The sequence below is a fragment of the Stegodyphus dumicola genome, chromosome 4 (assembly GCF_044657685.1).
Source record: "Stegodyphus dumicola isolate Sdum_Otavi_A_Nest chromosome 4, ASM4465768v1".
Classification (NCBI taxonomy): Eukaryota; Metazoa; Arthropoda; class Arachnida; order Araneae; family Eresidae; genus Stegodyphus; species Stegodyphus dumicola.
In genome coordinates, this window is record NC_140771.1 from 226,850,440 (window position 1) to 226,877,942 (window position 27,503).

General features: G+C 32.8%; 1 protein-coding gene across 1 annotated transcript; it reads right to left on the reverse strand.

Annotated features, from left to right (window-relative positions):
- Positions 1-189: 189 nt before the first annotated feature.
- On the reverse strand, positions 190-26,994 carry LOC118181791 (ileal sodium/bile acid cotransporter-like). Its single transcript, XM_035350984.2, has 6 exons — positions 26,652-26,994; positions 19,455-19,660; positions 9,612-9,816; positions 6,211-6,471; positions 5,441-5,588; positions 190-364 (listed from the first exon to the last, which is right to left on the reverse strand). The coding sequence occupies exons 1-6, from the start codon at positions 26,862-26,864 to the stop codon at positions 336-338; spliced, it is 1,062 nt and encodes a 353-aa protein (XP_035206875.1). The 5' UTR covers positions 26,865-26,994; the 3' UTR covers positions 190-335.
- Between the last annotated feature and the right edge of the window lie 509 nt (positions 26,995-27,503).

Here is a 27,503-nt window from a genome sequence, read left to right on the forward strand (position 1 = left end):
GAATTTTCTCGATTTTTTTTAGGAATTTTATCAAAGTTCCTGAGAATGTCTAAATCTGGATTCCACTTACCTTTCATGGCAATGTTGTAATGAATACAGTAAACACAAATACAATAAGGTATACTTTCCAATTAAGGGGACTTTTCAATTCCAGGGAACAATACTTTCCAATTAAAATTAATTTCTGGCTTTTTTTTAAAAAAAGAATGCTTTATTTTACATAAAAGCATTGAAGCAAATATAAAAAGCTCTATACGTTTACTTTGATTGTGCGTAAAATTTACAGGTGAAAATGAATGCATGGAAAACTCCAGTCTCTTATTTAGTACTTCACATCAGACAGCGTTTTGAGTTGGAAGATTATCTGAAAGATAAAAATTTAATATAATTTTTTATGCAGTTTCAACATTCTATAGCAGCTTCCAGCACTTTTTTATTCGTTGATTTTTATAAGAGTGCGGTAATTATCGATTTTAAAGAACAGTATAATACCTTTTAATGCATTGATGAACTTTTATTTAACAAAATTTTAGTGTGAGTAAATTAATTTCTACTTTTCACTTCACTAAAGAAGTTTCCATTTCACTAAATTTGCACTTTCTAGTTTTAACTTTACAAATGCATTCACAGTGAATAAAAAATTGCTGATGTATTGCAGAATTTATAAATCACTTTTTTAAAATAAATATATTTGCCAAAGGAAACAATACTTTTGCAGTTATTACTTTTTAGAGAAAAAATACATTTCATAAACCAAAGAATTCAGTCATTTAAATATTTAGTTTAAAGCTAATGGCATCGTTTTTGGCTAAAACAGAATTTTATAGTGTGTTATAATTGATCCGTTAGATGGTGCTTCAGGCTTCGTGTCTTTCAAATTGTCTTATTGTTTACTTCCTTGTCTTTGGAATATTATTTTATGTACACAGCAGTTGTATTCAAATCTTGTGGCTGTGCAACTCAGCTTGGGACAACAAGATAACATGCTGACCCAAAAGTTAAAAATTCAAGATTTAATTCTAATTGCTCTAAAACTAGAGCAAATATTAAAAATCTTGAATGTGTTTATTTTTTTAAATTTCATACAAACAAACATTAGTGTGAAAACAAGCACAATAAACTGAAAATCAACTTTGTAGTTAAACCAAATATTTAGTTGAAAAATCGACTAGCATTAATCATTTATAAATTAAAATTCCCACATGGTATATAACAAAAAAAAAAAAAAAAAAAAAAAAAAAAAAAAAAACAAGGGAAAACATTTGATGAGACCAATGAGCCTGTTTCCTGTTTACAAGTGGGGATGTTTCTGGCTCTATTTTTCTCAGTTTGAATTTTAAAGGGCTCTATTGCTAATTAGTTTCGAATTCAGATTGTACATAGAGAAACTGGGAAACACCGTTTCACCCATATAAGATGAGGCAGATGGTAACAAGACCTTTACAGCTGACTCGGACAGTTCTGGACATTCCTTCCGAACTTCAAGCTAAAAGTTGCTCAATTCAAGCTGTACGAGAACAAATTTCAATTCTCCATTGGAAAATGATGATAACTGAGCAAGTTTTTCGCTTAAATGAAATGGTATATTTTTAGGTAACGCATACTGAAAGAAATTTCGGATCCATTCAAAGAGAGAAAAATCTTTCGGAAAATAAGTTTTGAATTGATATTTAGGTTTTTCCATGTGAGTACTTTTCCTCTAATTCATCAATGTAAAGAAATTATAGATATCCGTGAGATATTAATAGTGTTTTAATTGTTACTGATAACATTTAAAACTATATCAAATCAGCGTTATTTGGCTATATTAACAATGGTTGTTTACTTTGTTATAACCAAAATCATGGACATATTACATATCGAATTCTAGTTGCCTTCAATGAGCCAGCCTGCGTTGCTATGAATGGGTTGGTGGGCCAACAATTGAAACCACAGCGAGGCTAATATTTTGTAAATTTTTCAAGTTCAAGATTAAAATATCACTAGATCTGATTTAGTAAAATGCTATGAGAAGTAATTAAATCTATAATTACATAATGATCTAATTTTCTTTGTTATAAAAATAATTATAAGTTATTAATCTAATTTTAATCTAAACCAGATTATTCTTAATTCGTTTGTAAAATGAATATTTTATTGAAATTATCGTTATGATTTTCATTACTTCTTCCATAATTTATTTCGGTTTGTAGTTTGAAAATTGTATCTGCACAATAAATAGATTAAGAAACATTAAGGAACAAGTTTCTCCGACAGAGACGGAGAGAAAGAAAATTAGAAGTTGTCATCCAGTTCTATGTAGCAAGATTGTATGGGAAAGCATGTGGACAAGTAGCAACTGTAGGGACGGCAATTAATGGTTTTGCTAAAACAAGAGTTTGGCCCATGAATAAAGATGTGTTTTCCAGACTCATTTTGTTGCAGCAGGGCAATTTGAGACAAATGATGTTCCTGACACAAGCCTAATTGCTTGCACTAGTGGACAGTCACATGATATACACAGAGGTGTAGCTAAGGTTTAAGCGCCCAGGGACACCTAAAGATTTCGCGCCCCTTTCTGTGTTCCAAGAATGGAAAACATTTCATTCTGAAAGGTGTATCATCAATTTGGCGCCCCTTGGATGCTGCGCCCGGGGACGAATGTCCCCCCTTGCCCCACCCTAGCTACATCACTGGATATGCAGTTTTCAGGGAGAAAAATTTGTTGCAACCACCAGTGAAACAGAATCAGAAGCCCTTCCAGCTGTTGCATCAACATTGCTGTCAAAAGTTAAAGTTTCTTTGAGTGAAATCTCTTCGAGACAACTCCAAACTTCTGGATCGGAGAAGCCAGTTAATGTGTTGTATTTTATATGTGTTGGGTACGTGCTCAGTGATAATTACAAGATGTACACAAACATCGTTTATTCTACATTACTCATCTACTGTACTATACAGTCAAAAGTCGTTAATCCGGACTCGTCGGGACTTCGGCGATTCCGGATTATCGATCATCAGTTTAAATCTGGTAAAATGGCATGCAGAAATTATAAAATTAAAAATATGAAACCGTAATTTACGAAATAATGAACAATTATGATCTAAAGGGTATCAAAATTTACAAAAAAAAGCTTAATATTTATTTGTTTACTTTATTAAACATTTCTTTCAATGTAAGTTGTTTAAGTTGCTTCGTTTTTTATGTGATAATACATTCTCTTTAATTCTATAAACAGACATAATTTCTTGTTCAGTTACAAAGTTCCGCTGTTCAAGTCCTATAATTGCTGTGTCGAGAATACCGACTAATTTGTCAATCGAAATTTTTTCGTTTTCAATAACCTCTGTTACTTTCTTCGCTATCGGACGCGAATTATAATGACGAGGCATTTGATTTAAATCATATCAAAGACGGAGTACATCGAGATGAAATACTACACTGAGTAAGCAATTATAAGCCAAATAAAATAAAAACATCTGCCCTTAACATAAGGATAGTGCTGACAGATCAACTTCCAATTCATTGCACGCCGCCATATATATATATATATATATTTATGTGTGTAAATTACTGAGTATATGTATTAAAAACACAAATTAAACAGTATTTATTAATTTAACTATCATAATTTATTACAAGATTAATTATTTTACTATCATAATTTATTACTAGTTAAATAATATTAATATAACACAATGAGGCACACTGTTATTTATATAAGCTCATAGTTCTAAAAATTCATTTAAGGCGGTGAAGAATAAACCACCCTTACATATGGACATTTAACAGATAGCAAAGAACAGTATGAGAAAAAATCGGTGAGGTATAATATTATTTAAAGGCGAAACTACATTCAAGCGATCTAGAAAGAAAAGAGAATCCAGAAGATCCGAGAGGGAAATAGCGCGATGCCCAAATTATTCCTCTCATCCCCAAATTTTCCCTCTCTCGAGATTCCTTAAGGGCTTTGTAAGTGTTGACAGACGTGAACTGATAACGCTGGCGTCTGTTTCGAGTTGATACACAAAGGAAGCCACAAGCAATGGCAATTTCAAGTATTTTTTAATGCTTTAAACTGATGAAAAATTAAGATTTATTGATTTAAAGGCACTTATTTATAGAAATTTGATTTAGTTTAGATGAAAGAAAAGTACTTATCTTAAAATTCCAGGCTTTTGGAGTATATCCTTACATTGTCCGCTGTTTTGTTCTCGTCAACATCGGAGCCGAAATTCATTGGAATGATATAGGTTTTGTAGGGGAAAAATAAACATTTTTCAAAGAAATTTAATTGATAATCACCAAGAAGAAAGGAAAAATTTTCGGTTAAAGATAATAATAGATACAGTTACAGTTACATATATAACAGTTAAAGGCTAAAATTTCATTGCTTCAGTAAATAGACCTATCAATGCCATCGAGGATTCATGGTTCTGTGCTATCTGACTTCAAGGGAGACATGCTTTAATGTCTATCATTGTATAGTGCGGTTTCATAAGAAGTGTGCTGGTATTAGAAAGGGGATAAAATGGTATTATTGCGAAAAATGCAGTTGAACTCATCAAGATCGAATAATTGATGTGGTAATTTTTGTAAGATTTGTAGCCTAATATTAATTGTTAGCCTTAATAGCCTTAATAATTATTTTACGCTATTTGAAAGTTTTCAAGTTATGGCTATTGTTCTTTTTATAGTAACCTAACTATCAATTATCCTCAAATTCTCATTTTCATTAAATTATTTCCATTTAACGAAATTCAATGTTATTTCGTAGATTCTTACATTAGGCTTATTTTATGATTATAAAGACTAAACTCAAATCTAACTCCTGATTCCTTGTGAATAATGCAAACCTATCAGTACGTTTCAATGTATTTTCAGTGGCCTGTGTTGCTTTCTAACCAGTATTGTATATTTACGAATCATACTCGAAATAGTTTTAAACATTTTATTGACTTGTATTAAGATAGTACTATATTAAAAAGAAAATAGCTACTGGTCCATTCATAGAAACTTCCCGGCTCAATGCAGGCGACTGGTTTTTTTATTGGGCCTGCGACACCTATTTTTATTTTTATAATATTTACTGAACATTTCATAATTACAACTTGTATTCCTAAATATGTGTAGCATGGAAAGTAATATTTACATTAACATGTAAAAATCCATGAAATTACCAAATTTGACGATGTAAAGGATCATTTTATAAAAGTGGCTCATCGATAGCAACCTTCTCCAATACGCAATAGTGTTCGATGGGTTAGAAAACGTTTATCTTAGAGAGTAAAGCAGTAATTATCAAAAGTGATATTTATATTACTATAAAAATATTCGGATACTCTCTCAGAGATAGTCATTTGTGGAAGACAGTAGGCGTTCATTCTGTTATAAGAACGCATGTAAATAATTTTTAAATACTATTTAAGTTTATAAAAGGAATATATAAGTATCATTATCTACCTTGCGCTTCTAGTTGGAAGGCTTCTTCTTTCTTCGATTTGTAAGCTAAATATCGCTTGTAAATCCTGTAGGCAATGCATATGACTGTGCATCCACTCATCATTGCAAATCCATATAGCCAAGGAAGTAAAATGATATCTCCTTGCAGCTGTTGGAATAATTAATATCATTAAATAAAGTATGCTTTATCAATTTATGTGATATTTTCATGGCCTCGTTGCATTTCGAGAACAAAATTCGGCTCTAGAATTGGGTGCCCTTTTGATTGGCGACAAATTTTGATGATGAAACCCCATTTCTGGTTACCATGATAGTTTTAACTTGGTTTTAGCTTCCTGATTTTGTGAAAATAGATCGATGTGTACATGGACAAAGTCAAGGCAGTGTGCAATGCCTAATTTGTGCAATTCTCTGATGTTTTTTGAAGTGAAAATAGATAGATGTGTACATGGACACCGAGTTTGTGCAATTCTTTGACTTCTTATTTTTTTTTTAATGTAGGGGCATCTTGAAATTGCGCCTTCCTGGTACCGATCTTGGCGTCAAAAAAGAATCGCCAGAAAAATAAGGGTAACCCAATTGTAAACTTTTACCCAAAATTCAAATTAATAATCATATTTGTGACCTGGCGCTTTAATAATTTACTCTTAGGAACAGATAAATTCGTAAAAGATATACGTACGTATGTTTTCTTGTAACGCAAATTTTCAGTTAAATAGGATGATAAGTAAAGCCGTTATTAAAATTTTTTGTAAAAGCTGTTAACGTACCTCTTCTTTAAACGATAAGGAGACGATCGTTAGAGCTGTTGGCACATTCTGTATTCCACATTCTATTGCTATAGTTTTCCTCACAGGCATATTTTGCCTGAAGCAGAAAGCCAGCACATATCCTAATGATACTCCCAACATTGGAAGAGACAGCACAACACCGTACAGTTTCCCAGGCACTCCGGTAAACATGTTTGGGAATACAATGACTTCCATGACAATGCAGGCAATTACGATAAGGATACCGGTATAACTTCCAAACTAAAAGAAATACGTACATAAACATATATGAAACAAATTATTTTTTTTTTCAGGATTTCTTTTTTAAACAGTCATAAAGCTATGAAGATAAAAATACAAATAATGAAATCAATTAAATGCAAGTGACCCTATTTAGCATAACGGAGTTTAATGGTATTTTGGCTTTCTCATTCGGAATATAACGATCAAAATGATTAAACTGCGCAGCTAAACGATAAATATGTATATCTTTCTATTTATAATCACTTTTCTGCACAATTTAATCATTTTGATACTTTCCCTTTGAATGAGAGAGAATCTCTAAATTACGTAAATACATATATCTGTCTGTCTATGCAAATTTAAATTTGCTTATGCATATTAAAAGAAATGTTTAATAATGTGAACTTCCAACATTTAGGATCCGGTCTGAATTATAAGATATATAAATATATAGGGTTATTGTTATTTAAAGTAGCCAGTTATTATGTATAAATTCTCTTTTTTTTGTTTTCTCCCGGAAATCTAAATCAGTTGAAGAAGTATTTAAGCTGAGATTTTGGGATTGTGAGAAACAATATGTTTCTGCCTCTGAAGGCCACATTATTTAGTTTTGCCAGCTCTAACAAGATTGTAATTATTCGGCTTTGTATTACAGCTGCGTCGCTTAACTTGCATTTGCCTTATAGGCAGCTAAACGTGATACTACCAGGAAGCCGTCAGCTGAATTATTTCTTGGCAGGAAATTAATTACGCCCATTGATAAACTCTTTTTTGTTCAAAAGAAGTCTGCGGAATTTAAAATAATAGATATTCAGAAGGGAGATGAAGTCTTGAAAATTAAACATCCTCTTTCATGCCTCCTCCCCAAAGGGAAAGTGGGGAAGTTTTGTCTTAAGTTTGAAGACCCGTTTGTGATTGGGGGGAATAAGGAAACTGTAGTGTATTTAAAACCGCAGATGGTGAAACTTCAAACGCCAACTTAGACCAGATAAATCATTATTACGAACAAACTGCTAAGAGATGTTTTACATCGTTTGCTAAGAGATGTTTTACAAGTTGCCTTTGCTAAGAGATGTTTCACAGGATCACCTTGTAGGACCAACGAAGGGCCAACGGTAAAGACAGCAGAATTACCTTCAACTTCGGGAATGCAAGGTCCACAAAGGGAAAAGAAAAAGACTAGAAATGGTGAAAGAGAATAGAAAAGACCAGAATGCGACCAGTCAAAAGGAAAAAAAAAGTCATGGCGAAAAGGAAGCTCAGACAACTGAAAAGAAGGTGTTTCAAGAAGAAAGGAAAGGTACAGGAATTCGGCTGATGTAGCAGAAAAAACGAGTGGTCAGCAACAACTAATGGAAAGTCAACGCGGGAGGAACCAGGTACCAAGAGAAAGTTGCAACTACAAGGAGGAGGTATGGATTAGTAGGAGTTCACGCAGCAAGCGCTCGATGAAGGACGAATCACCGCAATTGAGAAAGTTCAAAAAGAGCCAAACGACACAGCAACAGCCAGTCCAGCCGATGAAGTCCTAGAAAAATTAGTGGAAATTTCCAACTGCGAATCCAAGAGCAAGAAAGCGGCCAGCATCCTCAGAATTTCCCCAAATAGGATGGAAAGTCGATGCGCATACGGGAAAATGCCCAGAGGCGGAAAAATTCAGTGCATACGGAAGAAAAGCAGAGGCTTCGCCAAGAAGGACGAGTTCAACTTACTACGGTGTATCCGTCCCGGGATGAGTTCTTGGACAAATGAATGAAGGATTACTACAGAAGTAAAAGATAAGTGAAATTTATTTTCCTTAACTGTTCAGTTTTAATATATATCTGAAGTACAGAATTTGCAGGTTATTTTGAGTTTTGCCTCAACCGAGGACATTTTAGATTTGCTTACAGCAAGAAGCTTTTAATTTTCTTATGTATTTATCTGAATGATTTTAAGTTCTTAATGCAAGCATATTACTGTAATTTGAGTTCAAAAGTTACAGTTGTTTTGAGAAAATTTTAGCGCATTTGTGGAATAAATTTGAGCAATATCTGTACCTTGTGATTTAAAATGCAAACTGAGTAAACTTTTGAATGCAAATGAGTTGAAATGTTGCGTGAACTATGTATGCTAACATTTATGTAAGCGTAAAAGTATATTCTGTTGAATATTTTGCATAAGTTAAAATTGAGGATGTGTATCTCAATTTTAACTAACACAAATGTCATGGGAGACATTTAAGTATAAGCTAGAAACTGATAAAAGGTTATTTTAGAGTAAAAGCTAGCATCGCGAATGTAGTCACTTGAAAGTTAGGCTTTCCAGCCAACACTAAAGTTTAGTTAAATTTTATGTTTAGCACATTAGGTACCTTCCTGAAGTTAAGGTGATGGTTCAGGTCTAATGTGTCTAAGTGATTAACATGCAGGTTTTCTATCAGGTGATTTTGTTGAAATACCTTGTCCAAGTGTACACGCTCTTAAATACATTGCATTTCTGGAAGTGAAAAATTAATTGTAGAGTAACTGCTAGGCTTAGTTTAAGTTATGATATTTACTGTTATTTTAATTTGCATGGCCACAAGTGGTGGCGAGACTTGTGTTTATGCTTTCTACTCAAGTTCTGATTTTAATAAAACCTTTTGAAGACCATTTCACACACAGCGATAATTCGCTTAAGGTCTGTTAGGACTTTGATGCTAGTTTATGCTCCCAGAGAAAGACAAACTCTATAAATATAAGAATAGAAGCAATAATAATGTAGAAACTTGCGAATAGAAAACAAAATACATGAAAAACGTGGAAGAATTTTAACTGTAAGTTACAGGAGAAAATGGGGGGGGGGAAACAGACAAATTTTTATTAGTTCGAACAGCAGCTGCATATGCAAGCGAAGCATGCAGCAAAATCAGTCGAATCATCTGTAACTAAATAATTCTTTTGATTTTAACAAGAATTTTGTCCAATTATCGAATAAAAATCCATAAGCGCATTATGAGTACTCTCTGTTACATAAACAATGTAAGTCTTGAAAGTTAACTTTTCATCAAGAGGAATAATACCTCAGAATAATTGCGTATCTTTCGATACTGTTGTATGTTAATGTAAAGTATTGCATCATATTTATCATAAAACGTTATAGAAAACATGGGAAAATTATCATTAATTTTTACTTACTTTAGTGACTAGAGAAGCTATTCTGGGACACTTCCATCGAAGAATCATACCCACACCTACAGGCGTCGTAATAGCTATAAGTGACAAAGCAAGATTTCCATAAGGTAGAACTAAGTCTTCTGTTTCGAAACTTCGACCATAAATCCATATGTTTAAAGGCATCATCCCCATTGCCAACAGAGTTGAAAAAGTGGTCATAGCAACGCTGCATAAGAGTACGATATTCGTTTAGGACAGCATAAATAAAATTTTAAGTTTATAATATTCCAAATTTAGAATTAGCGTGTTTTATTTAATTAAAAAGAAAGGTTTCATCCTTTACAGTATACATGAAACAGCTCATGACCATTAAATGTGCAATAAAATACATTGCTCAAACTGTCATACAGTTATAGTCAAGTGTTACGAAAAGTTGTAAATACTAAACTGTAAAAGTAAATACTGAATCAACAAAATTCTGCTGATGTCCATTTTTTTTACTTCCTTGCGCGAAGTAAGGCAGAGGAAAGAAATAAAAATATTGTATTTGCGAAACATTTCGGGCATCATATTTCGACGGAAATATCCATTTTGACCATTGCCTGATTTATTTGGACGAATTTTTTGCGTGACTTTTGTACGTACGGAGAGAGTAAAGGAACTCTTGTTTGCAAAACAGGTTATAAAATGCGTTTAAAAAGGATTCAAAAAGGTGTTTTTTTTTTCTTTTTTTTTTTTTTTTTTTTTCCCGTTACGTCTGTACCTACATACGTATGTATGTATGAATTTCACATAACTCAAAAACAGATAACAGCAGAACGTTGAAATTTTGTATATGGGACTGCTGAACGCTGCTCAAGTGGACTGCCGCCCTTAACTATAATAAGCCTTACGGTATTTGTTTCCACTTGGCAGATGCTGTCTAATCATGACTCGCTGATCCGACAGCATTTATTATTTCAAAATCTTAGGTTTCATAATCACTCATTATTTTACATAAGTTTTTAGTATCTATAACTGCCTGGTTGTTAACTCAAGTTCTATTTTAACTACTACGCTGCTAACTATACTACACTACTTTGACATGGGCAATGTTGCTATACTTCCTTTACACTACAATACTACTTCAATGTTTTACACTAGACCACAATACATTTTACGCTGAGTACTATACATTGTAACAATATCATATATAAATGCAAGACATAGAAGAATATATTAATGCAAGACATAGAATATCCTATATAAATGCGAGACATAGTAAACCTGGTTATAAATATAATACGATAATAGATCATTTTTCTATCGCACAATTTCGAGTACAATACAATGCCTACTAAACTTTACACTCTAGTACTATAAGCTACAAAAGTACAAACTCGGCTAGAATTGCATTTTGCATTGGGTACATTACATTGTGATTCTATTATATATATGTACAAAATTTACAAAATATAAAAGCATTAAAGTCGCATAACCTCATACTACTACTTATACAGATATACTGAACAATTACTGTAAATACAGTAGCTCTATATCTTGATTACTATTCACATTGTACTAGTTAGCCATATTATTGCAAAATTAAGAAATAATATACAATGTTAATCAAGCCATACACTGTTATTCATTATTGATGCAGGTACCCAAAGATAATACTATAAATGAAAAATGCTAAGGTTACAATACACTTATCAAAACCATTCCTAGTTAGCAAATACAGTGGAACTACCAACAACATGATAAACATTGATATTTCAAGCATAAAGCATAATCCAATTTATATTCTGTATTCTAGCTTTAAAAAAAAAAAAAAAAAAAAAAAATTTCTTTTTTTGGTAACATAGGTCATGCCTCCATCTATGCTGAGTAAATAAATAAATATAATTCTGCCAATGATGGAATAGAAACAATTCAACAATGATACAGTTATATAACTAGTAATTTTTACAATACGTTTTACTGATTCTTTCAGTTATGGGACTTATTAATTGTAGGGTAATCTAAAAGTCACAAAGATGTGTACAATGAAAAATTAAGAATCTATACACCAATGTGGTTAAATCACACAAACATTGAAGAGTTCAAGGTTCTGCAATGGTAATAAAGCTATATACCGTTCATTTTAATGGACGGGTTTCTTTTAGGAATACCTTTCCTACTTATGTAGGGCAATTGGGTCTTCGTTGCAAAGATGATCAGTTTGTGACTCTTAGCCCAGGCTGCAAAGTCGTCGACTGCCTTTTGCGCCTTTTGTACCACGTCTTTCTTGCTAGTAATGACTAGAAGAAAATCATCTGCGAAGGCTTGTATATTCACATTTGGATTATTATCAAACAGAGTAAAGGCTGTGTTAGCCACCAAATTCCATAACGTGGGTCCCAAGCAGGAACCTTGGGGGCATCCTCTTTGCAGTTGGTAATTGATAACCCCTTTATTCGTAGTAACCTGTACTCCTCTATCTTGCAGATAACTTCGCAAGAGCTTGATAATTTCAAAAGGGATTTATGCATTATCCAGGCATTTAATTACGTCTGGCCACCATAACGAATCGAATGCCCCTTTGATATCCATTCCCACTACTATTGTGTATCTGTCATTGTTCCTGCTGGCTTCGATATTCTCCAGAAGGTTCTTAAGTGCCTCCTCCGTAGACTTCCCCTCACAGAAACCAAACTGATTTTTGTTGATGTAATTTTTAATCTTAAGAAAGTAGTTGAGCCGCCCTAAGATGACCTTCTCTAGTACCTTGCTAATGGAAGGGAGAAGACTAACTGGTCTATATGCTCCCGGATCCGATGGATCTTTACCTTGCTTGTGGAACAATGCTACTTCTGCCCACTTCATGGCCCTAGGAAAGTGTCCTATTTTCCAACAAGCCCTACATAACGAAAGAAAAAGTTGAGGGAACTCATGATGAATATATTTGATCATAATATTATCGATGCCATCCGGTCCCGGAGCTTTCTTGTTTACGAGGCCTTTGACTATTCTAGTAATTTCCTGAATGGAAGGGAGCTGATGGTCATGCTTTTTGCTGGTCCAAAGAAAGTTTCGAAAGTTATATCTTGTTTGTCCATGTTCATCAAAGTCATCCCTTACATCATCCTTGGGAAAGATAGTGGTGAGCACTGACAGGAGGACATCTGATATGCTAGAGGCACTTGGTGCAGGTTTTGCGACCAGCTGAGTTGGGCGAAAGACTCTATCTGTTGCGATTTTTTGCACTGGGCATAAGTCTCTTTTAGATTGGAACAATGTTTTTTCCAAGATTCAGTTTTCGCTTTCTGTATGCGCTTTTTGTAGAGAGCACGTTCTTTCCTGTACTTTAAAATTTTTACGGATCTTACTTCTTCTTCTTGTTCTGCCTGTGCCAGCCTCCTCAAGGCCCGTACTTTGCTTCTATGAGCTGTGAGACTGGGATTCCACCAGGACAATGGTTTGTCAACTTGAATGGCTTTCCTTTTGTAGGAAGCACTTGCTGCCTGAGTGATATTCTTTACTAGAGTATCATACGCCTCATCTAGTTGGACTGGTGTGGTACAATTATTTAAATTTTCTTGGTTAATTACGACATACGGCCTGAGCTTTTCTAGAAATTTCTTGTGTCCCCCAAAGCAAGTCTTAAATCTTTGTTTTGTTTCGAAAGACACTGAATTTACCAGTTCATACTGGATTATCTGATGGTCACTAAAAGAAGGGAGGTCAGAAACAACCCAGTTGTTCATATACTGTACAATTGGGGAGGATGCTAAAGTTACATCTGGCCAACCTACTGCTCTAGATGTTCTAAAGGTAGGAGGGGAATCCAGTGTTTTTACAACTGTAAATAACATCTAGTCGTGCAGCTGCCGTTTTTATTGCAATTGGCAGTACCAAACACATGTGTGCATACATATATAATAATAATAATGTTTCATTAAAAGCTAGTTAGTAAAGTTAAATAAATTTAAAATTTTATTTTGTTTTTTATTAATGCGATTATAATATTGCATTTATTATATATATATATATATATACTGTAATAATAAAATTCCATACTCAAAAATACACTTAAAATTCTAACTGTATGTTCTTTTCATTTTTTTAATGGCGACGGTCTCTTATATGAAAGTACGTGGAATTAAATCCACAGCCCGTAGTCAAGTTGTTTTTCCCGCCTTTTCTACACGTACAGTTATAGAATGTTCTGGGGATATTTAAAGCGAACTGGAATGGTTGACGAGGCTGACGTCATTTCTTGGAAGCTCCGTCTTTCCAGAGGCTATAAAAAGAGTCGCAAAGGAATATCGGGGTTACATACCCCGTTACACGGCTTCTTACCTTGCCTTTGTTGGGGATAGTCATATACTTCCATCAATAGAAGTGTTTTAAATGATGAAAAATATTCAAGTTTTGACAATGTTAAATTAAGAAAACATTAATTTTAGACTAATAACGAAACCTAACTGCATACATAATAACAGTTTGTATATGTAGTTAGTCTAACAATAAATACCTAACAGAGGAAAAGTAAGTGGAGGAAGACTTGACATATTAAATCGTAAGAAAAACAGTTTATTATGCGTGAATGAAAATCATGGAGATCCTAATATTTACAGTTTGTTTAAAAAAACAATTTATATTTTATATTTTACATTACACCCAAAGTGGCGGTTTTTTTTTTAACGTTTTGTGTGTTACATTTATTTATTAAATATCATATTCTTCGCACTTAAACTATAAAATTCAATTCAACAGCAATACCACAAAATAATTAAAAAGAGGCATTTCTTTAGAATTTCCGAAACGCAGTCTCGCGCGTTGGAGATAAATTCCCCCCCCCCCGGTTAAGTGTTGCCATTGTTCGCTTTGAAATCGTTGAGTTTGTTAATAAAAAATTCGTTAGTTTAGTTCGTTAGTTTTACAAAATATGAAAAAGATAATAAAACAAATTCCAAATTTGATCTTCCAGATGGCCATATTCGAGTGGAGGACTGCGTTATTCAACATCTGGTGCCTCCAGGTACCGTTTTTTTTTCCCTCAATGCAAGAAAAATACATACATTCATGTAGGTTCTTCATTATTTAATTTCTTTAAATATAACGCGGGGCTCTAATATTTGGTGGCCAACAATTTGAAAAGTGAAACCCCGTTTATAGTGAACTAACGCAAATGCCGAAATGAAATTAATAGCCCTACTGGGAAAATTGCCTCTTTGCGTTAATGTAAAGTTACATTATTTTAAATAAAATGCAGCCAATCCCAAATAGTGAAAGCAATTACACTTGAAAAGCACTCATTTGCGTTTCCTTAGTATCCTTCGCATAATATGAATATGATAATTCCTTAAGATATTCTTGTGTGAAAGCCTGCAGCTGGAAAATAAGTAATCCTGTTATTATTTCGATAAAATAAATAACTCAATTTTGATTAAAATATAAGTATTATCTTTTTGTATTTATTTATTGGCAATTAGCGTAAAAATGATTCGAATATTTTATATGAATTCATTCTGATACTTATCAATAAGTACTTTGAAATATCCCAATTTTAGAAAAAGGAAAGTTTCTTGATTAGAAACAGCAAATAATGACATTATAAAAAGTTTCATACATACTTAAGAATTTGCTGTTAAGCCCAGGAAATCGAAATCTTTGCATGTTTCGGCATGAATTTTATTAATGTATTATTTATATATGTTTGATGATCGAATAAGATGGTATGAGCATTTTTCTCTTAACACTGATACTTAACATTTACTTTCAGTTCCATAGTTTCTGAGAAAAAGATAGAAAATTTTACGGAAGCAATTTTAGCATTAGAGGTTTCTATAAATACATAATCCAATTTTAAATGTAGTCGTCATAAAATAAAAGATCCAATTAATGTAATATTCTTTATGTTTTAAAAAGATAAATGCACGTGGGGCTTTACTTGCAAATCTCGCGAGGATATTACTAAAAACACTGTCGATGTATTAGCTGCAAAAAATTTAGAACGGGTGGTAGTTTATTCAATAGTAGTTAACAGTCAGAACGAGCAGCTTCTGTTTTGAAGACTCTCCCGAAATCCTGCCAAAATTTGATTGAAACCTAATTGGTTTAGCTACTTAAAAGTGATATAAGTTATGGATAGCTGTCCTTATAAATTCGTTCGAGTTTGTCTCTGATAAATTAGTTCTTGAGTTTCTATAAATTTCGTACGTAAAGGTATGATATATTTTTATATTTAGTTATAAAGGGGTAGTAAAAATTTAATTAATTGACTTTTTGTTCAACGAAAAAATTGTAAAAAATTCGATTTCTTATTTGTAGATCACTCCCCTTCACAAAGTTCAAAGTTTTCAAATTTGGCAATCTTTAGAAACACAAATTTAGGATTGCTTTTAATGAAGAAACGTCGGATCGAAATTAAATTCCTATATGAATTTCTGCTCTTTTGTTTTGTTTGGTTTATTACTTATTCTAAACTAACAAACTGTAATTCTCTATCATTTCACTTAAGCTGTTTCTTTCAGAAAAATGTCTCTTCCTCCTAAAATTTCATTAAAGCCGTTTATGTATAAAAATTAGAGTTGAGTAGAACTGATTAGATGATTTTACGGTAAATTTTGGATCTTCTGAGGAATTAACAAATGTGTGCATTAATTCTGAAAACTGACAAATAGTACACCGTAATAGACGCAATTAATTGTAAAGTTAGAATTAAAGTATTCCATCCCCTGATTAAAAATAATGTTAAACTGAAAATTATTGCATAGACTGGGGCTTGCAAAATATCAAGTTTTATCAGTTCAGTACAATTAAATTGCTTTGAAATTTGTTGAGGGACACACTTGCATATCATCGAAATGGTGTATTTTACCTTGTTAAAAATCAGCTATACTACTAACAAAAGGATAAATTTGATGTTATTGTAAACTTGTAAATTGTCCAAAAGGTCATGTTGCATGAGTAATAGCATTTATTTTGTTGCATGGGTAACTACCATAGGGTAATTCGTAATATTTTTCAGAATTTGAATGTTAAATTACCACTACATCATGAATTGAAAATGCTAAACATTAACATGAATGAAATGAAAAATAATTATGGTATTTATATCCTAGTATACATCACATCTATATTCTAAATGAAGTTTGCTACCTCAAGAACAAGACCAATGTTCTGGCCATAACAGAATGGCAAGAGAATTGGAAGAATACGGATGTAGGTCCAGACAACTGTAGATATTTTCCGAAGGTCTCCACCGAAAGCAAGACTAACTACAGCTACGCTACACAGCTATACACAGATCATTGTTCCACCTCTGCATATCTGCACAGATTTGGCAAAAGAGAAACGGACACGTGTTGCTGTAATATTAAGTGCGATCTTATCCATTAATAACTATCGAATCGTCATGTCTACATGACTGGCACATGACGACAAGGCTACAGCTGTCAAAACTATCGACAAGTAATGAACGAAAAGGATGCGAGTTTTTCCAAGGCAATCATGGAGCTGTAAATAGAGCGATACGAGTAATTAAATACATAAATGATAACTCTGATGAGTTGTCAAACCTTTGTAAAGTGAAAGGATCGTTAACGTCAATGGCTATAAAGACTTTAAACACCAGTTCTGTAATAATTGTAATACATTTTAATAACTCTTGTGGGATTCTTCACAGTGTAATGTGTAATGTTGAACGTGAAGAATCTTAACTGATAAGCGAATAATCGCTTGTGACAGGAAACAACAAGATGGAAGGGTAAATAACCCTTTATTATTCAAATAAGATTTAACAGAACTCCGTCTTGGAGTGTACAATAAAAGCCGACACTTGGGCTTGAACTTAAGAGACTAAGAATTAAACTAAAACTAATCTAAACTAAAAGAAATATAGCCGAAGCTATCAAGATTCTACCAGAGTTGGTCCCTTAACGTTAATAGATTGCGAAGCTATCAAGGGCCTAAAGTACTACTGAGTGTAATAATAGCTTATGAGAGAGTAGCCTAAAAAGGCGGACGCGTGCAGACAGGATACCTGGTAACTCTCTCTGTAAAACCGAAGAACTTTGCGGTTAAATACCGCTTACTACGTATTCAGGCGTGATTCTAAAACTATGTTCTGGCCGGAAGTAGTAAGTTGAAGTTAAGAGTCGACAGGAAAGGAACTTAAAAATTAACTGTTAATAAAATTAACATAATTCTTACACTCTAACACCTAATATCACAATTCCGAGTTCTGTTCAAAATTCATATATAAAGAAAAGCTTCAAATTTTGTCTTCCGGAACTACAACTTTTAAAACGTCATTGTAAATATCTATAAAATTCTGTTTTCAAGATTTATAAAATTCCAGTGTCTACAGGTTTCAGTTCCACGTAATGTAGGCATAAATGCATATGCAAACGATTATTGTAATTCTACTGATACACAAAAATAAATGCCCGATTGTCCTGAATGCCAATCCTGCATTTGGGCTGTGGTTGGCTAGGTCGTAGATATCTTCCCACTGGCTCGACACTGGTTAAATTTTTTTTATAGACAGGCCTTCGTTATACAAGAAATGTACTATATCCTGCTATTCAGTTCTGCTCACGTACGCTGTATCGTTGACTGGTCCTTTTGATTAACACTGTAGAGTTCCTCGCCCTTTGTCTATGATGAAACGTTGAGAATCCTAGAGAACTATGTAGCGACTTATCGCTGAGTTCAGAACAACTAAGACGTAATCTGGTTAAATTACCCTTTTACTCACTCAAATAAGAATAACAGTCGGTCCCTTCTCGGGCTTACGGGAAAATCTCTACTCGCGCTTTAACTCAGAAATAAGAAACTAAACTATAATTAACTAAACGAGACTTAGTCGAAGCTAGATACAATTATCTAACGTAGCTGGCCCTTAAATTAAACTAGCCGGCGAAAATCAATAGGCACATATATTACGGCCAAGTGCAACAGCTTGAAGAGTGACTTAACCAAAAGCCAAACACTCGCCGCTAAGGATTCCTAGCACTTTCTATCGAAGTTAGTTAAACCTTCCTTAAATGCTTCTTCTAATTTGCATTCAACGCGATTCTAAAAACTCATTCTGGTAGGGAGTTGCAAGTGAAAACAAGAATTGATAAGAAAGGGTTTTAAAGTTAAAATAACTGTTATAAAATTAAAATATACCTTACAGCATGAATTTTATTAAATTTTGGAATATTGACATAGATCTATCCATTAAAAAGGGTGATTCCTCATCTAGTTCGCTTAAAATTTAATAGACCAGAAACAACTCTTTTACCATGATTATCACTTAAATAAAAGGCAATACTAAAGCGAGTATGAATCAAATCGGATTGCAGTGTTAACATTTATGCTATCGATGACACTGAGAATTGCTAACGCATATTAAAACCTTGAATACTTCTCTTCCTCACATCACATAAGTTATCCTGTAATTTTCCTGTTATGTACATTTAAATTCCGGAAAGTATCGAGACTTGTCTTATTTCTTCATGTGTGCTTATTCATTCCTTTGAACTTTATTTTTTTTATAACTCTTTCATCTTATCGGTATATTTGTTTCCACACTTTATTTTATTTATTTAAAAGGTGCTAATTTCATCTAGAAAGGATTATGTTCTGTTATCATTATCCCAAATTTTGATGGTAGAGAAAGAAAAGAAATTAATCTGAAGAATAACGTATTTTTTATGTATATAAACTGCCGATGACTTGAGCAGTGTATGTGTGGACTTAATCCAATATCCTGAACTTTTATTCAGGGACTGTAGGCGTATTATACTATCGAGAACTACTGTGAAAGAAAACGTACAGAAGCTATGTAAAATACTTGTAATTATACTAATAAAGTGCAAATAAACTACAAAAAGGCAACATACTAACCTGAGAGACAGGTCCCCGTCGCATAGGTAGGTAAATACGTTCGACAGCACACCACCCGGACAGCAGGAAATGATAAGTACTCCCGTGGCATAAAGTCCAGTTACGTTGATGCTTCGCATTAAGGAATATGCAGTTAGAGGCATGATGAAGAACTGACTCACCATCCCAATTCCTATACCGATGGGTTTCAAGATGTGGCTCTTGAGCTGGAAACCATTACGAAAATAATTTGAATACCAAAATATTATAGATAAAAAAGAACTATTACACTGAAAGTTTTATTAATAGTGGCACTGACAATACACATAATAAAAAGTAGGCTTAAAGATACCGGTTTCATTTTCATAGTTGTGTACGTATCGTATTCGGAAACTAAGTACCGTTTCATTCTAGCGCCGTCGCAGCGCTGCGGTAGGCTTCCCGCGCATGCGCACTAGTCTTTCTTGTTCACTGACTTTCAATTGTCGCCATTTTGGTTGCTCTATGTTGTGTTTTCAGTTTGCTGTGCACATTCAAATTGTTTAAGACAATTAGTTCTCCCGTTGATGTGAGATTCGTGCCGTGATTAAATTTTTGAACGCGAGGAATGTTAAACCGGCCGAAATTTATCGTCAAGTGACAGAAGTTTACGGTGAATACGCGATAAGTGATGGAATGGTGAGAAAGTGGGTAAGAATGTTTAATGCAGGTCGAACAAATGTCCACGCCGAGGCTCGGAGTGGTCGGGCTTCTGTTGTCACCGATGATTTGGTAAGGAAAGTTGATGAAGCAATTCATGAGAACAGACGCTTCACAATGGCAACTCTTTCAGAGGCATTTCCACAAATTTCACGTACTGTTTTGTTCGAAATTGTGTCTGACCGCTTGAATTATCGTAAACTGTGTTCCCGATGGGCTCCAAAAATGCTCGCTGATGGTCACAAAACAAAGCGACTTGGTAGTGCCCTGACATTTCTCACGCGGTACAGTGATGAGGGAGAAAATTTTTAAACCAAATTGTGACAGGTGATGAAACTTGGGTGTGTCATTTCACACCAGAATCGAAACAACAATCGATGGAGTGGAGACACACTCATTCTCCGAAAAAACAAAAGTTCAAAGTGACAATGTCATCACAAAAAGTCATGTGCACTGTCTTCTGGGATAGGAAAGGCGTTTTGCTGACTGAATTTCTTCCCAGAGGTGAAACCATTAATGCGGCACGATATTGCGAGACTTTAACAAAACTAAGGCGTGCCATTCAAAAGAAACGAAGAGGAATGCTCAGTAAAGGAATTGTGTTGCTCCATGACAATGCTCGGCCCCATACTGCTGGTGTCACTCAATCGTTAATTCGACAGTTTCATCGGGAGCAATTCGATGACCCGCCGTACAGCCCGGACTTGGCGCCGTCCGAGTATCACTTGTTCCTGCACATGAAGCGCGAGCTTGGTGGCAAGCGCTTTGGATCTGACGATGACACGAAAAATGCTGTGGAGTCGTGGTTATCGAAACTGGCGGGAAGTTTCTTTGACGATGGTATACAAAAACTGGTCATTCGCTATGACAAGTGTTTGATCATTGGCGGAAACTATGTCGAAAAATAGTTTAAGACATGTATTTTCATGTAAAAATAAAATTGGATTCGAAAAAATTGTTTTACTATTTTTTTTTTTTTTTCAAAACGATACTTAGTTTCCGAATACGCCTCGTATTATTTCGAAATACCCAGCCGCGGTAAGATAGCTTCCCCGCAAAGCGGGCTTAGGGTTGCCAGAAAATGGCAAGGGAAGCAGGGCTGCCAGATTTGGAGCGAAATCGCCCATTTGGCGACAAAATTGGCGCTATGCCATACACGGATGGAGAACATTTTAGAATGAGTTCTTACCGGTTTGGCCCAGAATGTTTTCGAAGGCAGGCCAAAAACTATATAAATCCTACCTGTACGCGAAGTAGCAGTGTCTCGTCAGTGCATCGTGAGTTTTATCGTGATAAGTATCTTGAGTGTTCTGAGCTCCGAGAGTGATCAACAGAGTCGGGTGCAGTAATTAGTGTTTTGCAATGAAACTGTCTTCACCGTTATAACCTGATAGCCGGAAGGCTGTGTTGCTGTTGTTTCAGCGTGTATATCTTAGTTTTTCGACGATTGTAACGTGTCTTTGGAATTGTCCTGTGTAATACTGACGAATAAATTGTGTTTTTAATCTTCCTCAAGTGTTGTCATCAATCGCTCTAAATCCACGAACTCGTAGAAAAGCAATTGTAATAAAGCTCATAATTTAAAACACTAATCTTGTTTCGCATAATCTACATAACTTGAGGGGCTTATAATTCGAAACTTATGCTTACGACTCGGCAAAATTTGAACAACAAACCGTCTTTTTTCAATAATCAGGTTATTGCATTTACGAAATTATTTAGTTGTTTCTTTTCACTCCCTTTTAAAACTATTATAGGTTCAGTAAAATTTAGTTAACTGAAGTATCATGAAGTATCAGAATTCCAGCATTACATTTTAAACTTAAGTTGGAGTTATTTGTATTAAACTGTGTGGCACATCATGTATTTGTGATTCTGATATCTGAAATCTATTATCTATTTATATGCTGAAAAACATAACATGCTTTGTGTTGTAAATGACTTAAAGTTATATATGGATGCGCATATTATTGGCTAGCAGTAAGTTGAACATTTACTTTTCAAATAACTTTTAATGAAATTTATTTAAAGTATTTCCAATACTAATAACAAAAATTCTCTCTTTAAGACGTTGCCATGGCTTTTCTTTATTTTTAATAGTTAATGAAACGTCAGAAGATATTTAAAAGTTAAATGCGTATGAAATGCAGTATTTTAAATAAACAATGAAACGAAGAGCCAAAGAATATGAAATTGCACTTGTTTTTGAATGAAGATTAATATTTTTTATTTTGGTTTATGTTATTACTTTTTGACTAATTTTACATTTTTTAACATATCTGTGTATATGCCATTTGTGTGAACACTGCAGCTTTCATACAAAGCACAACACTCAATGCATCATGGGATAGGTGAAGTAGCAGTATGTGAAAGTATTCATAGAATGACTTGAGGTGAAACACAAGTGATATCCAGCATTTGAAAAATATTCTTTTTTATTACACAAAATGAAAATAGAAACTGAGTGTCAGATGCTTTCGACACTCAATTTCGAAACACTTTGCATACGAATTAATAACTGATTAATAAACGTAACATATAGTCTATTTCAAACCTTAAATCATAGATTTTTAATACCTATAAAAACCTATAAAAACTGATATCTCTATATAATATAATATTGTCCATATCTTCAATGCTTCTGAACTTGAAACTACTAATGAAAGTATCTTAATTAATTTCCCTTGATAATTTACTCCAATAACGTCAAATTTCAAGTAATGTTTGGAAAAGTCCGGCTATCTGTTATTTTTTTTTTTTTAGATAACGTTGCAGGCATGAATATTTTTTGCATGTTCGACCTACTATTATTTTAACAAAGGAGCGATTGCTCACTTGAAAGCACTTGGAAGGTTATTTTTAGTATCATAAGCATTCATTTGAAAGTAAAAATGCGAAAATAGGCCACATAAACAATCTCTGTAGCGTAGATTGATTTACTTGAAGATAACTTTTTCATACTTTAGAACGAAGAGGGTTTTATCTTCTATCAAAAACGTACTCGTATGCAATAGATAAGGCTTAAAAAACGATGAACTTTTACTTTCATAGAAAATAACTACCTTTCAAAAGCTATAACTTTATTTATTTCACTTTTAACTACATGTAAATTAACAAATAATAAAATAATGCATCAAAATAACTAAAGTAATTTTAAAATGGTTCTTTTCTAATGAATTCATTTTCAGAATTTACAAGGAAAGGGTACATTATGTCATGTCATAATAACTAATTTGTAATACTGTTTATTAATTGTTCAAAACAGCACAAATATAAATTTACAGAATACTTTTAGTTTTCTTATTATCGAAATAAAAATTTATTGGAAAGGACATATTTATCGACTACAAATCGCAAAGCAATCCTTCGTCATATATGTCGACATTTCTGTGAGGGAAAAAACGGAGGATATTTTAGAGAACGTTAATGATTTTTGTAAAGATTTTCGTAAACAAATTTATTTTCGTGCTGAAATACTGTTCATCAAATTTAAAATCTTTATTTACATATATGAAAGTTTGAAAAAATACATAGATAATTGACTAGAATGATATATACATGATTTAATTGTTATCAGTACATGAAAGAATGAAGTAAAACTTTGATTTATAACGGCACAGAAAGTAGAAAGCAGTAAAAAAATTCTGGGTAAAATTTAGTGACTGAAGTTAATTTGTTCGTCGAGCTTATGAATGGAACAATTTTATCATTTAACAATTATTAACTTATATGGTGTCATTATATTCGTATTTCACAGTAAAGCTCAATGAATGCTGTCTCGGTGGCTACCTCCTATAGACGAAATTTTTAAAAATAAACTGAGAGAAATTTTTGTTTCTTTAAGACGAATATCTTTACAGATGACGAAAGTCATCTAGAACCATCGATGATAATTTTAGATAAGTTTCAGGCACCCTGACAGTTAACTTTATTCTGCTGCAACAAAGTAACCAAATGTTACGATAAACAATATTTTCACAGAAAATACTGAGGGTATATTAAACAGCCGAAGTAGTGCTGTCTAGTTGACGAAAGTGAACAGTATCCAATACATTTCACCTGGGGTACAAAATAAAATATTTTTGGTGCCTAAATTTTATATAAAACAGTTGGTGATCTTACTGTCTTTATGTAACTGAAGATTTGTTTGAAAATACATATACTAGAGTTAAATAATGAGTTAAATGAAGTTCTACAGATAATATATTCCTGTTTGCTGTATTAAAATTGCATACATAATTATTTGCTGGTAAAATTTTCCAATAGCATTAAAGTCGGTTAAGTCTGCATGCAGTTTAGATTCTTGAAAATTATTTATAAAAAATGACTAGAATTGCTGTTAGAAAACGCAATTTTCCTAATCTACACAAAAAAGCTGCATTAAAAGATTATCATTCTAAATTATATTTATACATTTCTTATCGCAATATGGAAAAGTATATATAAAATTAATTACATTTTCTAATAAGTAACTCAGTTTTTAAAAATTTATAAAATATTATGTTTATTTTAAAGGATCATATGAAATATACTTCGTTTGGGATAGAAATTTTTAAAATTTTAGCTGCAGATAAATTACAAAATCGTAAATTAAGAATTTCATCGTGTTTAACCAGAAATGCAAGTTGTTGATTTCTTTTCATTTCACAGTTTCTGCAATGAATCTTCCGGGCTACAACGGAAAATATCAGTTTTAAAAGGTAGTACTTGAATTAACAATTTCTAAATTATTATTATTATTATTTTGCATTTTCGGAGAGTATAATTTAATAAAATGATTCTGTTTAAATAATTTCTTTCACACGTAAAATTTTTATTTTTAATGAAAGGAAGCATTTTCTGTAAAGTAATTTGAAATCCTCAAAGACTGATGCATCTGGAGCATAAGATTTTAAGGAGCTTTTAATTACCTCTCTGCTATAAAAATACACAGTTCTGTAAACTGCAGAAACATTTCTGAGATTATAAATTGCGTAAATAGGTAATGTGCAAAAGAGTGTTTGGTATATTTTGCTAAAAATGATAAAATAATAAATAAATAAAAAATATAATAAAATTTTTTTAATATTGATTTTCATCCCTGTTTGTTTAATATCTCACAACAAGCAATATCTGAACAACTTAAGAATTTTGTGTCTCCTAGAGTAAAAAATAGAATCCGTGGTTTTATCAATTACTAAGTTTATCAGGTACAACTATGAAGTGTGTTTGTTTTCTGAAAGCTTTCAGATCTTATATTGCGCCCAAAGAGGGTTTTCTTTACCGTTTTGTGTATTTATTTTGCTTATTAAATATCATGTTCTTCACACTTAAAACATAAAATTCAATTCAACAACAACATCACAAAATATTTAAAAGAGCTTATGTTTAGAATTCCGATACATAGTTTCGCGTGCTGGAGATAAAATTGTTTTAATGTTTTTTTTTTGTCTTTTTTTTTTCCCGAACAGTGTTGCCATTGCTCGCTTTGAAATCGTTGAGCTTGTGAATCAAAAATTCTTTAATGTTTGGCAAAATATGAAATAGATAATAAAATAAATTTCAAATTCCAAATCTGGGCTTCCAGATGTCCATATTCGACTGGAGGACTACGTTATTCAAAATTTGATGTTTTTAGGTACCATTGTTTTTTCACAGTGCGAGAAACGTACATACATTCATGCTGATTCTTCATTATTTAATTTTTTTAAATATAATGCTGGGCTGTAATATTTGGTGGCAACAATTTGAAAAGTGAAACCCCGTTTATAGTGAACCAACGCAAATGCCGAAATGAAATTAATAGCCCTTTTCTGCAAATTGCCCCTTTGGGCTGACAAGTGTTTGATCAAAAATAAGCTGCGAACTTCTCCGGTATAGAGGTTGAAATCATTTGCTGTATGTTTCGTCCATATTTGCTCGCCATTGGAAAAAAAAAAAAAAAAAATCATAGTTTAAGTAGTAAATCTTCAGTTGACGATTTTTATTTTCATTCTCTTTAACTCGGTTTAAGCAGAATCTGATAGCGTACTGGCATTACATAAAATATAACATTAAAAAAATTTTAATCTAAAAAACAGGGGACAGAAAAATGAATCTTGTTTTCGATGTATGGAAAGAATTTTATTTTAACTATACAATTTTTATGTTAACACTACTCAAACCGAGAGAAGTTAGACATTCAAGTTTTATGTTAATTTTATGATAAGTTGCTAATATGTTGACTAAAAACAACTGAAAAAATATATGTTAATAATTTAAATAGTAATTTAAAACATGACCATCATCAAAATATGAGCATTTCATATATTCATTATTGAAGCACATACATTATCTATATAGAAATACTTTGAAAATTAGCTGTATTATTATTATCATTTGAAAAATATACTTAACGAAAGAATGACATTTACTACTGTCACAGAAAAAAAACCCAGCATATTATTTATAATTACTGCTAACAACAATGAACATATACTTAAGAAAATAATAATATTTTTTTCCTATGTTTGTCAACTAAAGTACAAAAATTATTAATACCTGAGTCCATGTAATTTCGCAGCCCATCGCTAGCATAATGATGATCAATATAGTGAGGAGCAAGTAATCGATGATAGGCTTAAATTCTTTATTTAATTGCAGAATGTCCTCCACTAACTCAATAGTTTCATTAAAATCATTTCTTGAGTAGTTGGTTTTTGCCATTTCGGTGCTCATCATAACCAAAGCAGCGGTGTTATTGGTAACTTCCATTTAACCTAATCAACTGCTCTGTGAATAATAAATGGTGAGTTTACTAATTAAAAAGTCCCTAGTAAGTGATAACTCCTTTCTTATATAGAAGATCCCTTGAAAGTGATTGCACAAGATTCTAAAACCCTTAACTTACATAACTTTTAACAGATAAATAAATCAATGCAATTCTGCGAAGAGGGTCAATACTTTGTTGTATTCGGTCCATTTTTACGACCGAACTTTGCGACCCTTTATGTCATAAAATCTTTCAGACTTTAAGATGAAAACTAGATGCGACTAGATGTAAAAAAAAAAAAAAAAAAAAAAGGTGAATGATAAACTCTACCCTTCTGTTCATTTCCTTTTCTCCATGTTTGGATCTCTTGGAAGGAATTTTACCGATGTCATCGAATAAACATGATGATAAGGACCAAAAACTAAAAATAATAATAATTTCATGTGCGTACTTTTTCGATATGATAGTTCTGGAAAGATATCGTTTTGTTTAGTTGCATCGGATGAATCGATGACAACCAATTCCTAACACATCGTTTCTTCCGTAATAGATAAAAATATAACTGAAATTGATATAAACTATTTATAAACACAGAAGTTTGAACTTTTATGCATATATTAATATAATGATAAAAATTTAGA